Raw genomic sequence first — 17,676 nt, forward strand, 5'->3', positions numbered from 1 at the left:
TTAGCAACACTTCTTTCTTTTAACTTGCAGTATGGACTTTCTCTTTTCTTTAACTTGTAGGACTTTATTTCACCTAGAATCAATGTTAGCTACTTAGCTTGTGAAGATATAATTGTTATGGAAACTTTTTTGCTTGCTCAACCCATTCAACCCAAACCAACCCGACCCAACCCATCACATAAGTAGTAGGGTTGGGTTATAGGATTTTTTTGATATTAATGGGTTATTTTTTTTGTGACCCGAACTAAATGGGTTGGGTTACCTAAATGATTAAACCCAACCCAACCCAGCCCATGTGCAGCCCTAGTAGATATGGAAAACAAAGTTACATAAATTTTATAGCAGTCGCTGGGTTCCTCCCACCAGATTCTTTACGTTACTTTTTGACACGTATTTTAAGATTTCTATACAGTATACTTACATTCACTGGCAAAACCTGCCTTAAATGGTAGTGGGGGCAAAAAAATTTAATAAAATATTATTTCATCCGTCTCATATAACAAATCTATTTTGAAAAGAAGTTATGAATATTAAGGTTCTAAAATATTGCCCTTAAACTTGTATAGAATTAAGAAATGATAGGACAAATTTGATTTTTTAAAAAGACATGTATACTCGGACATAGGAAACATTATTGCTCATAATTTATAACCAAAGAGTAGTATTAGACCAAAGATATGAACCAGTTAATCCTTACTAATCAAAACAGAACTCATTCAACAAAATCTGTTGAATCAATCAGCCAGGTTTTATATGCATATATATCATATATAAATATATCAAATTGAAAAGTCTAGTGAGGTCCAGTGCCCCCACCAGCCTGATCAATCTCCCTCCGCCCCTGCAGTTACATTATATATATATTTTAAAAAATTCCTGAAAAAATGTGTGACGTTTTTTATTCAAAAAAAGAAAAAAAAATCAAAAATATAAAACTATATTTTACGAGAGACTCAAAATGCGTGCAAATAATGTATGTACTGGGACGAGAAAGTATCATATTAGACTTAACAAAAATGAAATGATAATATGCTAGTACTTGTATTTTCATACTAAAGTGATCTCCTTGAGCCCTTCTGTCCTTGTACTTGCATGTTACACTAATGGTTTATATAATTGGTAGTGTTGTAAACATTCTCGATTTATTAAAAAAATTAAATAAATTCTTGATAAATTTGGAGATTAATTTATCCATTCTAATTACTAATTTTTATAATACACTTGTATGTAATGATGTTTGTATTATGTAATGATGTTGTATAACATGCGTTTCAGGAGAATAGCTATACGGTGTCATATTATGTGCTATAAAACATAGGGGTGTTTGAAAACACTTATTCATATCATTTGTGTTAAAAATAAAGAAGTATTTTTTTTTGACAATGCAGGTTTATATATTTTACAAAATTAATATATGTTCTAATATGTTTCGAGTGAGTTAGAGTCGAATCCGAGTATCCCAAGACAATAAAGGATAAACCCACTTTTAAGAAGTTGGGTTATTAACTTTTGTTTCATGACTTTTATTTCTTTACCAAATTCTTTAGTCACTTATAAGCCTTAAATAACTTCTACTTCATTTTTTTAATTTAAACAGAAAACACTTATTTTAAACTCAAGCAAACGGCCTCATAATTTATTGCATACTCCCTCTGTCCCTCTCATTTGTTTACAGTTACTATTTTGGGATGTCCCTCTCATTTCTTTACATTACCATATATAGTAAGTTTTTCTCATCATTACACCCACTATCTTCCCCCACTATCTCATATTTAACAATAAAAACTACTATTACACCCACTACTTTCCTCCACTATCTCATATCTATTATTAAATATTGATAGGTCCCACCACTTTACCCACTTTTCATCTAACTTTACTCATTTTTCATACATTGTCTTGGTCTCCGTGTCCCCCTCCAATGTAAACAATTGAGGAGGACGGAGGGAGTATAAAAGATTAAAAGTTGATAAAAGACCAAAACTCTCAGCTACTCTGGTGGTGTAAGAGTGTACCTTGTAGCAAGAGAAAGTCAAGTATCATAAATGGTTTTTGCTTTGATCATGCAGCAGCAGTGGTGGCACAGAAAGTGAAGAGATTTTACAGATTTGGGTAAGCAACTTTTTAATCTTGTTACAAGTCTTTATTTCTATGTTGGTAAAAATACAAATTTGGAAAAAGATAAACAACACAAATAAATGTGGAATTATTATCACCTTTCTTGCTTTCTTCACCATTTTCATTTCTTTCTTGCTTGAATTTATAGGATATATACAAGTTTGCTTTTGGAAGAGGTAATACATCATAATCCCACCTTACAATTTTATATATGTATGTATGTATATTGGTTGTTTTCTATTCTTCTCTCCAATGGAATACTACTTTTTAGAGAACTTTAGTTTAGCTTTCTTTTTTGGGTTTTTGTGCAGAAAAGAGAAAGAGAGGGCCATGGAGTGATAATGGGAAACAACTGTTAGGTGGGTTTGATTTTTTCTAGTTGTAGTTGAAGAAAGTTCAGTCTTTTTGTTACTAAAACAAGTTGGAGGGGTGTGATTTTACAAGGGTTGGTGTTGAAATCTACTACCAACCCACCAAAAAAATACAATAAGCTATGGATTCTTATGAAGCAACAAAGATTGTTCTTTCAAGAATTCAGAACTTAGATCCTGAAAATGCTACCAAAATTATTGGGTTACTGTTGATTCAAGATCATGGTGAGAAAGAAATGATAAGGTTGGCTTTTGGTCCTGAATCTTTAGTTCATTCTGTGATTCTTAAAGCTAGGAAAGATCTTGGTTTGTTTTCGTCCAAAAATAGTCCATTGTCATCACCATCCACACCATGTTCTCCTTTGCCTTTTAGTCGTCAGAATTCGTCGAATTCTCGGGTTTTCAATGGTGTTAATCTTCCATCTCCGTTAAGTATACCAAACCCTAATGGTGTCTTTAGTCCAAATTCATTTTTAAGTCACTATAAGAGTCCTAATGGAGGGAGCAATATAGGAAATGTGTCATGTTTGTCCGCAGCGATGAATTCATCAGCTATTCCATATTATGGAAATGGAGAGAATAGTGATCTCATTGATGAAGTTCAAATGCCTTTTCTCAATGATGGTCTGAATTCGAATGATTTCTACTACCCACAGCCAGACTTAGTGTCGAGTCCAGATAGCAGCAGTGTTAATGCTATGTTGTTTAATTCGAGTTGGGGCGGTGCAAATCACAGGAGGAGTTGCTCTGTGAGTGATATTTGTTTGAATTCTGAAGACCCTAGTGGAGGATTTGGCTGGAAACCTTGTCTCTACTTTGCCAAGGGCTATTGTAAAAATGGGGCTAATTGTCGATTTGTTCATGGTGGTGGGCTATCTGATTCTGATGGAATTTCAAATATGGTGGGCTCACCAAATGAAATTGATATGATGGAGCGTTGTCAAGAGCTTCTTAGGTCAAAATCAGTCCAACAACAAAGATTAGCTGCAGCTTCTCAGTTCATGAGTGGAGGTTCTAGTTTCTCTTATAGTCCAAGGTTGAATCTCCTAAAAAACAAATCTTTCATATTTTTCCTGTGTTTTCTCAATTAGATTACTTTGTAAACTATGTAGTTATTTCTATGTTTTTTCTTGATTATATGGTCCGTCTTTTTCTTGGGGGTTTAATCTTTGGTACATGGTTTTAGGGCGGCTGCGACTCTAATGATGGGAGAAGACATTAACAAATTTAGTCGATCTCCTAGGTTTGAGAGGAGTGAGTTTCCGATATTGAGTCCAGAATCAAGACAGATATACTTGACTTTCCCAGCTGACAGTACATTTAGAGAAGAAGATGTATCTACTTATTTCAGGTTACATGTGATTTTATGTATCTATTATATGATAGTCTAGATCTGGTTACGTGTTTCTTTTTCCCTTAGACCTTTTATAAAATTTACAAATATTGATATTTGTTTTCAGTATTTATGGTCCTGTGCAAGATGTGAGGATTCCATACCAGCAGAAGCGTATGTTTGGATTTGTCACCTTCATTTATCCAGAGACTGTGAAGCTCATTCTGGCTAAAGGAAATCCTCATTTTGTATGTGATGCTCGGGTGCTTGTTAAGCCATACAAGGAGAAAGGAAAAGTTCCGGATAAATTCAGGTTTTTCTTTCTTCAAGAATGGAGTTCATCGTTACAGTTGTCATATATTAAAATCATTACAATTAATAATGTTCTTTAATGATTTTCAGGAAGAATCAACAAATAGAGAGGAATGAATTTTTATCATGTGGTAGCCCAACTGGTTTAGACTCAAGGGACCCTTTTGATATGCAGTTGGGTAAGTATATATACTGCTTTGAATTCTAAGCAGCTGTTTAGTTTATTAAAATAAATGTTAGAGTAATGATTCTGAAATTCCCGTATTTTATTTTTAGGGGCAAGGATGTTGTATAATAGTCAAGACGCACTGTGGAGGAAGAAGTTGGAGGAGCAAGCTGATTTGGAACAAGCAATTGAACTGCAAAATCGGAGGTTAATGGAATTGCAGCTGCTTGAAGTGAAGAGTAAACATCACCGAGCCTTCTCTTCTGGTGCAGCCATTCCCTTCCCAACTACAGCACGCGATCCCAATTTTTTTCAGCAGAGCATTTTTATGCCTTCAAATCGAAGCAGTCCGGAGTTTTCAGAAGGTATCTTCTCTGATTACTATTTTCAGTAGATTTGAAATGAAGAAATGAAAATATTAATGTATGTATCCTTGATTTGCTATAGAAAGTGGACCCGGAAATACTATCAACACCAATATTCAACAGGCTGCAATTGGAAGTGATCAAGATAGAGATTCTCCAAGAAATGAAAATAGCAATGGGAAAACAAGCCCCGGTCATGATGAAAACCTTGATTTAGACGAAAGGTATCAAACACTTTACAGTTGCATGTTAAAGTAGGAAAGCTCCTTTTAGTTTAAATCCAAAGTTTGTTTTTTCCTGATAATTTTTGCTAATTTATTTCAATCCTCTATATCCAAGTTACATATAATTGCTTCAGTAAATTCTCTCTTTGGAGGTAATTAAATATAGTATTTGATGAACAGCATGGAACAGAGTCTGCCTGAAAATCTATTTGCATCACCAAAAGCTGCTGATGAACATGTAACGACATTCTCCATAGACACAACTGAACCAGCCGTGGAGAAAATGGGCACCGTCATTTCCTCACCATCTTCTGCTAAAAATAATTTGATGACTTCATCCTTGCTTCCTGCTAGCTCTGCCCTCGACATGGCTTCCCTCAATTCGTGCTATTTTCAAGCTCCGAGGTACTTTTTGTTTTTCATATCGACTTGCTGAGATTTATGAACATAATTCACTAATGTTAGTTGACAAAATCATTAAATTACATATGTCTCCCGGATATAATTCATCATTTTTTAGTGTGCCTACTTGCTAAACAATAATACGTCATCAGATACCTACCCGCAGTATACAGTTCCCATATGAATCCATGTGCATTTTAATTACTAACCAGCTAGTGGCTTCTTAACAGGTTCTCGAATCATGGAGCCATTGAAATGTAGCCTTATGCCTTCTTACTTAACCCGGGTGCGTTAAATGTCGCTAACATACTTATTCTTTTATTGTCATTAACATTCTTTAATAATGCCTTAATCTTTTGGCTTTTACGCCGAATTCTACAGGAAGAAGACTGATGAAGAAATTTAAAAGTAAAAACTCAGATCAGGAATCTGTAGAGAACCCATCAACTTTACAAGCACAAGACTCCAGCACCACCATCAATCTCAATACTGCTACCATTATACTACTTACTATAATACAAAAAAAGACATACAAGGCACAAGTAAAGAAAGTGGGTTATACCCCACACTCCTCTCTTTGTTGTAATATAGAGGAGAGTAGCTAATATTTTAGTTCTTGTAGGAGCTGAAATTTGGACCACAGGCTTATAATCATGTAGAAGATCAAGTCATAGAAAAATGGGACATTGATTGAATATGTAGTAGGTTGGCAAAAGAAAATAGTAATTATAGACTGATTTTCAAGTGTCCCTTTCCTCTAAATTTTCGTTTGAATTTTGTGTATTAATTTTTTAGAAACTGCAGTACTTGGCAACAATTATTGTACAGCAAATTTGCATCAGCAGGCAGCATGTAATATGAAAGTGACAAGAAACAAGAAATTAACAGAAGAATTCATTGATAGCCCTAGCAACTCTTTCTTCTTCCCTTGTAATCATGACCATAAAAAATTAACACATGACCTGGATTACAAGGGGCTAGGCTTTAAATTTTTGAGTCGGACCTCAAGGTGTGGTGTGCTCATAAAAATGGATAGTTGTGACAACTCGGGTCAAATCCCAGAGTCTTTTTTTGGAAAATTGGGTCAAATCCTGAATTTCAAATCCGAAAATAAGTCGAAATAAACTGACCCAATCGCAAGAACTTCGGTAATCCACAAGCCCATTACAGGCTCCCAAAAGATCATGAATTGTTGGTGCAATTGATAGTAGTACTTATACTTATAAACCGAATTAAAGTTTCCACACTCTTCGATGTGGGACTCGATATGGGATTGGGTGTTACAATGGGCCTTCAGGCGATCTAGAGGATGAAAAGGTCTTTTCATCAGCTTGGACGATTTTTCGGTTTTTCGGTATTGTTTAGGATTTTGTTTCGCCAATGAAGAAATAAACATAGACAATTCTTTGTTGCTCGTTGACGGTGATCTTTTCTGTTTTTTCTTTTTATAAATACTAAATGGTCTAAATAAGTAGATAGGCTCGCGATTTCTTCTTTCTTTCTATGTTTCTTTTTGGCTTCTTCTTTCTTTCTATGTTTCTTCTTGGCGGCTATTTTCCTCATTCTTTTCTTTTTGTAAATACCGTTGTTCTTTCTCTCTCCCTTCTTGACGGTGATTTCCTCATTCTTTCCTTTTGATAAATACTAAACTGTGTAAATGAGCCGATACGCTCGCAATTTTCTTCGTTATTTCCTTTTTTAACATACTAAATAATGTAATGAGCCAATACAATTATGATTTGAAAATAAATTCGAAATTGAACAAGTTCTTAAATTACATTATAAAATTATGTTATAGCTCAACCATCTTGATAACAAGGTCGGGAAAATATTTTTGCGAACAAATTTGACAGGTAAACTTGTCCATCAAACTTTTTCACAAACAACGTAAATATTTTGTGGTTAAGTTCATATTCTTAAAAAAATCTTAATTAGTAAATAATTATGTATATTATATATTTCTAGACATTAATATACTTGTTCAAGTTGAAGTTTGAATTATGAAAAAATGAATAGCTAAATATTTGAATTTGATAAATTTGAGTACTTAACGGTTTAACTCGACTCGAATTTTAGAGTTTAACCAGACTCGATTTCTCACAAATTTAACTAAAACTCAAATTTTAGAATTAACTGGACTCAACTCATCATAATATCACAATTTTAACTACAATGACTGCTAGAATTTAACTGAACTCGACAATCTTACGATCTTAACTAAAACGAATTCAAGAATTTAAGTGAACTCCGACTCGGTTACAATCTTAAGTAAAAGAACCAGAGAATAAGCATATTTAAAGGAAGCGGCAAAGATGGTAGAGTGTCAACTACAGATGCCTTCTTTCTTCTATCTTTTCAATTTTCTTACACTTTACATAACATTTGTTGAAACAGACCAAAAATTGTATTTAGATATAACCCATTTTAACGCTTTATGAGAAGCGGGAAAGAAAGTTTCTTATAAGAAAAGTAAAATAAAATTATTGAAAAATAGCATAACATCTATTTGAGGTCTTCCTCTTCTAACATCTTAAGATTTTCGATAGACTGGTTCTCAACATAGTATCAAAGTTTTAATTTGACAGAGGTCTCAAGTTCGCCCCTCCGACACCTCAAATATTCTCACAATTTAATATGGACACGATGACAATAATGTTAAGGACCATTCCATCTAAAACCTTACGGGGTTAGAAAAAGCCTCCAATTGGATCTTATGCTGCATTTCAACACTCCCCTCACTCGAAATCCCATTTTTCGGTTGAAGAGTTGATCCCGAGCGCCCAACTTTGGGACAATTAATGCTTTCGTGTCCATATTAAATTATGAGAATATTGGGTGACGGAGAGTCGAACTTGAGACCTCTGTCAAACCTGAGCTCTAATGCCATGTTGAGTACCATTCCATTTAAAACCTTATGGTGTTAGTGGGAAACCTCCAATTGAATTTTATCTTGTATTTCAACAAATAATTGCCCCAAAGGTGGACGCCCAAGGGAAGCACAAAGCACCTTAATAATTTAGACAGGGGGGAGAAAACACATGCAATCAGCAGATGAAAACAATACTCCCTCCGTCCCACCCAATTCTTTACATTGGGTTTGGGCACGGAGGTTAAGAAATATGTATAAAGTAGTGGAAAGAGAAGGAAAAGTAGGTGAAGTGGTGGGACCCATTGATTTTTAATATATAAAAGGGAGTTAGTGGAGTAAAAGTAGTGTGAAAAGGAAGAAAAAGTGAGAAAGTGGTGGGACCCATTAACTATTTTAGGAAAGTTTTGTGATGTAAAGAAATGGGTGGGACGGCCAAATAAGGAAACTGTAAAGAATCTGGTGGGACGGAGGGAGTAGTTTGCAGCTTATGCACACAAATATTTAAACAACAGAATCAATGATACAAAGACTTGTAAAACATGCACAAGTAGAGTGACCTAACAAAAGGGAGCCAACATAGTAAAAGCTGGACAAAATGACAAGAGTTAGTCCGGTGGATACATTGTTCTGATTGTACATGAGAAAAGGTGAAGTGGGGTCTGAATTAAAAGCATGCCATTGATTGAGGAAGAAAGAAGGGGTCACTAATTCACATGCATCCTGACTTTGCTGTGCCCCCCTTTCTTCTTTCCTCTGTTTGCCAGCTTGTGTGGGTTCCAATCACTAACACACATCCATGGTGACCCATCCCATCAGCCTCTCTTTTCACCTGCACTATACATGTATGTATCTTATTTTGTAAAACTTGAACTGCCGAGCTCATGCCAGAGCAAATCTAACTAGGTTGTGGATGTTCAAAATCAAAATTTAAGATGTTTAAAATATTCTAAACGAGTGTGTCACTAATGTCTTGGAGCATTTTCAACCATTGAATACCCTCAGCTAGAATGTGAGTTGGCATAACAAAAATACAAAATATAGCTAACCTGTTGATAAATACACACTCCAACCATCCGCATCTGTTGTTTATAATTTAAGCCAACCTCCTGTGGATGACTATATTTGTCGAACCTCTACAGGCCTGTAAGAAATCTGTAGGAAAATTACACATCATTTATTTCCATATTGAACTGATATCTTCTATTTTAAAAATCTAAAATATTAATAACATATTATTTTTAAATTATAGTCACCCAATATAGCCAATACCATTAATGCACAATGTGTTTACAGGTTTAACAAATTTTACATAATGTCTTGCAGGTCCGATTTAGCCAACCCCATTGGAGATGCTCTTCCTCGTATCTTAAAACACCTAGATATCTTATGTGTATATTTTATTTTAAGACACTATTATACATTTTTTAAATCATTTTTATTAATAAAAAATTAGTGTCGTTTAATTTAACACATTTTTCTCCTCTCCACTTTTCTTTTCCCTCTAATAATAATTCAAATATATTATTATTTTAATAATAAAACATAACTATAAGACATGTTGAAATTCATGTCCCAACAAAATGTTTTGAATCACTATGACAATATTTTTAATATTTTTATGACACTTGTGACATTGTTAATTTCACTTTCATTTAGTCATTTGTTAAGTATCAGCCCATTACAATGATATCATAGATTTTGGTGATCAAAAATATATATGGATAATAATTGTATGTTTAGACAGTTATTATAAAAGGTATGTCTTGGTCCCAAAATTGGAAGAAGGATTGTTGGGTATTAACCCAGTATGAATTGAATTTTGATTTGAGTTAGAAATCGGAATTGGATTAGGATTATGATTAGGTGTTTTAGAATTAGATTCTGATTTGTCTAAGTTTGAGATGGCTATATATATGTAGTTATATTATATTTGTTAGGTGCGCTCAAGATGTAGATTTAGGTATCGCTTGTGGGCGGATGCTTGAGTGTTGTTAGGCTTGAGTATCCAAATTTGGTTGATTGTATTATTGATAAAATTTTTGATTAATAATACAATTTGGGACGTGAGTTTTCCGCGTCATATATTTTTTTTTGTGTACTTTGCGTTAGAAGTTGAATCTCGTATTTTTATCCTCACATCATTAACTATCAAAATGGATATATTCCTAAAACAAAAACCAAATTCATTTTCAACATGAAAGAAAAAAAACTTTTAAAGATTGAAATTTATTTATTCATGTGTGTGTGTGTGTGGGGAAATGAGTTGTGAGTATTGGGATAAAAAAAATAAGAATATTAACATCTCCCGTCTTATATTTTGTATATGTTAGTGAATAACATACAAGTTTTCTTTAGTTTTAAGAAACAAGGGTTTTTTCGATTAAAGATTAAGAATGTTAAAAATGATCCCAATGATTCCATTTAACTATCATATCAAGGAAGGAGCTTCAAATGGATCTCCTGTTCTATTTGTTAGTCCTGAAATTCGAAGTTGAATACGACACAATCATATTATTGATTTTATTTTATAAATTATTATGTTCGATTATTCGAAATCAGAACCAACAATCACAAGTTCAAGAAATATATCTATTATATATAAACCTCAAGGGTTGTTATAAATCTAACATGTATATTAGCTATAATGACAATGTCCATAAATGAACACAATCTCCAATTTATAAATATTGGGTTTTGGTCAATCATGGGTTTTTGAATATTGTGATGTGTTCATAAATAATATTATGTGTTATTATTTATAAATGAAATATTTAACACTATTTATAGGCTTTCACATTTTAACCATTCACTGGACATCTTTGCGAAAGATCTCATTATCCCCAGTCCTTATGCCAAAAATTTCACGTATATTTGTATATAAGCTGGGACCATTTTCATTTTTATAAAGCAAGCACAATTTTCATGACGCTTGTACATAGAGAATTCATTGTGTTTGTGCCTGGCTCCGACAATTTGACATGTTTGAACAACAAAATTTCACCCCCTTTGAGTCCAAAATCTCTAAATAAGTCATGCATGCCAACAAATCGACTATTCTGCCTATCAAAAATAACCCGGATAATATACCCATTACGAAACCTAAGCTTCACAGTATCATTCAAACGATTTCTATGACAGTGGATGAATTTCCAGGGTATGCACTGAAACACAGTTCAATGTACGGAAACATATTCATAAAAACGACCAACAATTGAACAAATCGTTTGGACTACAACTAAAAAAACATACGTCCTTACCAATTCGTCCGAGTGACATTCATCTACATCCAAATTCTTCGCAAAACGGGGATTGCACATAGAAGCGGCCATCACTACAGAAAATAAACAACAACTAATAGGGTTTAAGATTGGGAGGACTTTACTTCATCAAAATGAAAGTGGAGAAATATAAGTGGGAGACAAAGAAGAAAGTTTACCAAGACTTTTGTCTCTTCATTCAAATAATTAATTTGTTTTGTTTTTCAAATTGTTTTAATATGTATAAATTGATACACATCTTTGCTAAAACTTATTTAATAGTTAATTTATTTTTCACTTTTAAACTCGTATATAATTATATACGTCAATCACTTCTTTTAAGAAATTTTTTAAAACAACTTTCTATTAACATCATTGAATTACAAATATATTTTCAGATGTTTTTTCCATATAATTACGGTTCTTTCAGACATTTTTCCCATATATGGACATAACAAATTTATATTAACATCATTGAATTACAAATATATTTTCTTAGATTGTATAATCGATAAAAATAATATTAAAAAAACATTAATTCGTTTCTTTCGGGAAAAAATTTCATGTATAAACCAGTGAAGTCAAAAGTGAGAAAAAGACTTAATCGGTAAAAACATGAAACAAGAATTAAACGGATATTATTTGAATTGATAGGAGATTAATTGAATTTATCAAGAATTAATCAAATTGATCGTGGATTTATTACATATTTAATCAGTTCGACAAGTCATGGAGCAGGGATTAATCGGTGATTAATCGTAATTAATCAACAACTTTTAAAACAAAGGCATATACAAAACAACATTCAGTTACCTTCATTCATTTACAAATATCTATTTTCACAAAAATAAGCATAAAAAATTTTGAAGCACAAATAAATAAGAAACAAAATTCAAATTTCTTAATAATACCTAAAAAAATATTGGATTTTACAACCCGCAACGTAGGCAATAATACTAGTTTTGTATATATGTTGGTACCATAATTACTTAGATAAAGCAAGCACAATTTCCATGACGCCTGTACATAGAGAATTCATTGTGCTTGTGCCTGGCCACGATAATTTGACACGTCACACGCTAACACGAAATGAAACGACACAAATGAAACTATCACCTTCACCTCCACCCGCTATCTCAGCCCCTACATCTGTCATACCCCCACCTCCGCCATCTCAACCCCTGCATCTGTCATACCTCCACCTCCGTCATCTCAACCCCCACCCCCGCATCCTCCATGCCCCGCCCCCTCCATGTCCAAGACCTCCATCTCCACTACCGCCGCCACCACTACCAGAATCAAACAAACAAAAACAGATGTGGAGGTTTTCATCAAGTTCTAGAGATTTTCACCAATTTTTTAAACGAATATCACTAAAATGTACAGCTGATATTACTAAATTGTACATCAGAATATCACTGATTTCTATAAACATATCAGTAGCAGGTGGTAGAAGAGGTGATGATGATGGTGAAATCGGAAACAGTGACATGGGTGATAGTGTTGGTAAGAGTGTGTTGGCAGAGATGTGGTAGCAGAATTGGAGGGAGATGAGAGAGATGAAGTGGGGTTAATGAAATAAATAAGGTGGAGTTGTTATAAAAGAAGAGGTTTTTAGTTTGTATGTAGATGGTGATTTGTATTTGATCATGAGCTTATATATATATATATAGGGATAGGATCAAATAAAAACTTTTTTAAGTTACAAACTTACAAACTTTTTTTTATTCTCCCATCGTGTTGATCCTTAGTTATAGAAAGTATATATGTTGAAAATTCTTCAAAAAACATCACCAATTTTAAAAATAACGCATAAATAAATCGTTCTTTCAACACATTTATAACTGGGGTTCAACAGCGGGTGTAGAACACTAATTATCATTGTGTTGAATATATATATATAGATGCTTAAACTATACCTCTGGGGTTTGGGTAGGGTCTAGAAACATAAATATTAGTTATATAATACGTTTAAATTAGTTTTTACATCAAAAAATTAGTTTATGTACTTCTCCAACACGATTTTAATCGATGTTCAACAAAATATGTTAAAAAAATGTTGAACTCAAGTTATATATTTGTTGAACGCGTAAAGTTTGTAAGTTTGTAAGTTTGTACCGGAACCCACCCCTATATATATATATATATGTATATATATATATATGTATATATATGTATATATATATATATATATATATGTATATATATATATATGTATATATGTATATATATATATATATATACATTAATCTACTCTACTTTATTATTATATTATATATATATATATAATAGCCCAACACGTTCGTGTCAAGCCTCCCTCCTGAGCAAATAAATTACCTAGCTCTGAACCTGAGCCTAACTCCGAACCTAACTCCTCCTCATACATATAAAAAACATGTTATTCATGGGACTCGAACCCAAGACCTCTTCATTACAATTAGACCACTCAAACCACTTGAGCTACACAGGAAATTATTTTTTTTATTCAAAAGCATTAAACTCATACATTAATGGGCCGTTTGGTTCGAGTTAAGGAAACGGAATGGAATTCAGAAAGGGAAACGAAGAGAAAGGAAAGGAATGATGCTGAATTGTATTACCTGTTTGGTTTTGATCTGCAAACGGGATGAAAAATTATATGATTATTCTTATATTTGATTTTTAAATATTAAATAATATCAAAAGAGTCAAATAATTTACGTTTATAATTTGATATATTTTATCATTTAATAATTTCATTAGTTTTATAAATATCTTCACTTATAAATTATACTAAAATTATTTTTAATATGTAAAAACTAAATTAAAATTTATTTTTGATCTTCAAAAATATTTTACATATTATTTTTTAATGTTAATGATTTTTGAAATAAATTATAATTGAAAATAAAATAAGAATAAGGAAAGGGAAAAGAAATACCTGGTGGGGGGTGGGGAATGGATCAGGAGGGATTTGGGGTAAACCTAAAACCAAAACAAGGGAAAGGGAATGACAGATTTCATGAAACAAACAACAACAAACGGAATGAAACGGGTTGTTTCCCTTTCCCTTTGTCAGTTACCCCTAACCAAACGGCCCCTAAAACTGTTGTATTTATATTCTTTTCAATATCTTATTTATTTGAGATAAGTTATTATTTCAGGTAAGTCTCATATGTTTTTTTACATGATAGATTAATATCCATAAATTAATTACTTATGTAATAAATTTAAATTTGAAAAAGAATATGAACAATTGGGCTCGAGCCATGTTTCAGACTTCAAAAAATGGATATAATTCATATTTGAATAAAATGACGAATTCAAATCTAAGTTAATACTTTAAACGAGTACCGATACAATATTAGAGAAATTTAAGCTTATACATATAAAAAAAATGTTATTCATGGGACTCGAACCCAAGACCTCTTCATTACAATTAGACCACTCAAACCACTTGAGCTACACAAGAAATTATTTTTTTTAGCCTAACTCCGAACCTAACTCCTCCTCATACATATAAAAAAAATGTAATTCATGGGACTCGAACCCAAAACCTCTTCATTACAATTAGACCACTCAAACCACTTGAGCTACACAGGAAATTATTTTTTTTATTCAAAAGCATTAAACTCATACATTAAAACTGTTGTATTTATATTCTTTTCAATATCTTATTTATTTGAGAAAAGTTATTATTTCAGGTAAGTCTCATATGTTTTTTTACATGATAGATTAATATCCATAAATTAATTACTTACGTAATAAATTTAAATTTGAAAAAGAATATGAACAATTGGGCTCGAGCCATGTTTCAGACTTCAAAAAATGGATATAATTCATATTTGAATAAAATTGGACGAATTCAAATCTAAGTTAATACTTTAAACGAGTACCGATACAATATTAAAGAAATTTAAGTCATGAATGTGAGAAATAAGCACAAAAACTAAAATTTCGGTGAGCATCTTTGAAAGGAAAAATTGATAGACTTTCAACATGGACTATGTCATTTTTTTTAAATTATAAAAGGTGACTTATAAAAAGATTACAATATTTTGAAGAATATGAAAACCTAACTCCTCCTCATACATATAAAAAAAATTTTATTCATGGGACTCGAACCCAAGACCTCTTCATTACAATTAGACCACTCAAACCACTTGAGCTACACAGGAAATTATTTTTTTTATTCAAAAGCATTAAACTCATACATTAAAACTGTTGTATTTATATTCTTTTCAATATCTTATTTATTTGAGATAAGTTATTATTTCAGGTAAGTCTCATATGCTTTTTTACATGATAGATTAATATCCATAAATTAATTACTTACGTAATAAATTTAAATTTGAAAAAGAATATGAACAATTGGGCTCGAGCCATGTTTCAGACTTCAAAAAATGGATATAATTCATATTTGAATAAAATTGGACGAATTCAAATCTAAGTTGATACTTTAAACGAGTACCGATACAATATTAAAGAAATTTAAGTCATGAATGTGAGAAATAAGCACAAAAACTAAGATTTCGGTGAGCATCTTTGAAAGGAAAAATTGATGGGCTTTCAACATGGACTATGTCATATTAATTTCTTTTATTATAAAAGGCGATTTACAAAAAGATTACAATATTTTGGCGAACACGAAATAAAGTAACTGAAAGAATATTCCTATTTAAAATATTTATTTATTTTAAACTTATGAATTCAGAATTTGAGGTGTAACCAAATCTTTTTAAAAAAAAATTATAGATATAAGAATAGTGACAATACATCAAATTTGGTGTCAGAAAATATATCTAAATGATGTAATTTTGATGATATATGTATTTGAAATACTATAACTTGTGATTTGAAGGTGAATTGAAGGAAATTCTATATTGTTAGTCAAAAGTCAACCATATAATAATAAAACGTGTTTACGAGAACTAATAAAAAGATTCAAGTTACAAATTTTGCTTGGTTAAATAAAATAACACAGAAGTTATATATATATATTAAAGTCTTAAAACTATAATTTTTAATATGCCATCATTCAATATATAACATACCAGTTAAATAAAACTATTCTAACTACGATTAAATTAATCATTTCCAAATTAACTAATAAAATATAATTAATTCTGAACCGGATAATCTGACGCGCTACAGTGAAAACTAATACCTGATTAAACGGGACTAGAATAAGAATAGTTTTTTCATAATTCAGAATATCGAATATATGACTTGATCTTTAACAATTGAACATGATATGCTACATTGATCACTTCTAATAAATACGAGTATCAAAATATTTAAAAATCTGAGTTTGCACAAAATTAAAAAAGTAACTACACAACTAATTGAACTAAATATTTCATGGTTTTGTGAACTTCATGATTCCTAACTCATATCTACTCTCTTTTTACTATTTGAAATTCCAGAAAATCATTTGTTTGGGATCTGGTTTATAACGATTACATGAAAAATCATTAAAAGTCTTAATCGACAAGCTCAAAAAACTAATTATAAAAAATTAAAATTTTATAACGAGATAATGTTATAACATACTGTATCAAAGTAATAATCATCTAATATTTTTAAATTAACAATAAAAATATAATACGTTGAATTACTATATAATTGATATGAAAAATAAAAGGATAAGACGCATCAAAGGTGTCAGAAATTTTTGGTGTGCAACTATACGGTTAGTAGTTCAATTGATGCTTTTATAATAAAGTAAGGTATGTGTCTTTTTACATACAACATATGTTTCAATTTCTATTTATACAAAATGTGTGCAACATATGCTAAAAAGAATGTGTTGATGATCTGCTCCATCATGTATCAATTTAAAAATTATGCAAACGTACGCTCAAAAAGAAGAAATAAATGTAAGCCAACACGGACCACACATCTTTATTTAATCATGATTTAGGATATCGTAATTCACATATAAAAAAAATGTAATTGAAGTTATTTAGTTTCCTATATATATGGTGATATGAAGTTATTTAATTATAGAATAGTTTAATGCAACATCATGTCGCTATGCCTCCTGATGCCATGGGAAAGATAACATATGTTGCTCCGACTGGTCAATATTCACTAAAGTTTTGAACCTGATCCTTACATAAGTTATTATTTTCATGCCAGCTCTGTTGTGGCTTACTCGAATTTCTTTCTTTGTGGCAGTTTGCTGATCTGTAGATTGAGCGAGGTTCTATACTCATGATGTAAAATTATATATTACAATTTCACAATTTCACAATTCACGTACACTTCTGCCTTAATA

At 31.7% G+C, this 17,676-nt stretch overlaps 1 protein-coding gene across 2 annotated transcripts; it reads left to right on the forward strand.

Annotated features, from left to right (window-relative positions):
• Positions 1 to 1,983: 1,983 nt before the first annotated feature.
• Positions 1,984 to 6,170, forward strand: LOC108200860 (zinc finger CCCH domain-containing protein 53). 2 transcript variants are annotated; one of them, XM_017369124.2, is made up of 11 exons: positions 1,984 to 2,112; positions 2,267 to 2,331; positions 2,430 to 3,525; positions 3,676 to 3,840; positions 3,950 to 4,135; positions 4,225 to 4,313; positions 4,411 to 4,665; positions 4,748 to 4,889; positions 5,070 to 5,294; positions 5,522 to 5,577; positions 5,673 to 6,170. In XM_017369124.2, exons 3-10 carry the CDS (start codon positions 2,612 to 2,614, stop codon positions 5,550 to 5,552), a joined length of 2,007 nt encoding a protein of 668 aa, XP_017224613.1. In that variant the 5' UTR covers positions 1,984 to 2,112; positions 2,267 to 2,331; positions 2,430 to 2,611; the 3' UTR covers positions 5,553 to 5,577; positions 5,673 to 6,170. The 2 variants fall into 2 exon arrangements, with proteins under 2 accessions (XP_017224613.1, XP_017224612.1); XM_017369123.2 differs by having other exon boundaries at positions 2,267 to 2,294.
• Positions 6,171 to 17,676: the final 11,506 nt, after the last annotated feature.

Source organism: Daucus carota, chromosome 9 (genome assembly GCF_001625215.2).
Source record: "Daucus carota subsp. sativus chromosome 9, DH1 v3.0, whole genome shotgun sequence".
In the NCBI taxonomy this organism is placed as follows: Eukaryota; Viridiplantae; Streptophyta; class Magnoliopsida; order Apiales; family Apiaceae; genus Daucus; species Daucus carota.

Coding starts and splice junctions, on each gene's coding strand:
- LOC108200860 (XM_017369124.2), top strand. CDS start 2,612: ATGGATTCTTATGAAGCAACAAAGATTGTTCTTTCAAGAATTCAGAAC. Junction 3,841..3,949: donor GATGTATCTACTTATTTCAG/GTTACATGTGAT, acceptor ATTTGTTTTCAG/TATTTATGGTCCTGTGCAAG. Junction 5,295..5,521: donor TGCTATTTTCAAGCTCCGAG/GTACTTTTTGTT, acceptor GCTTCTTAACAG/GTTCTCGAATCATGGAGCCA.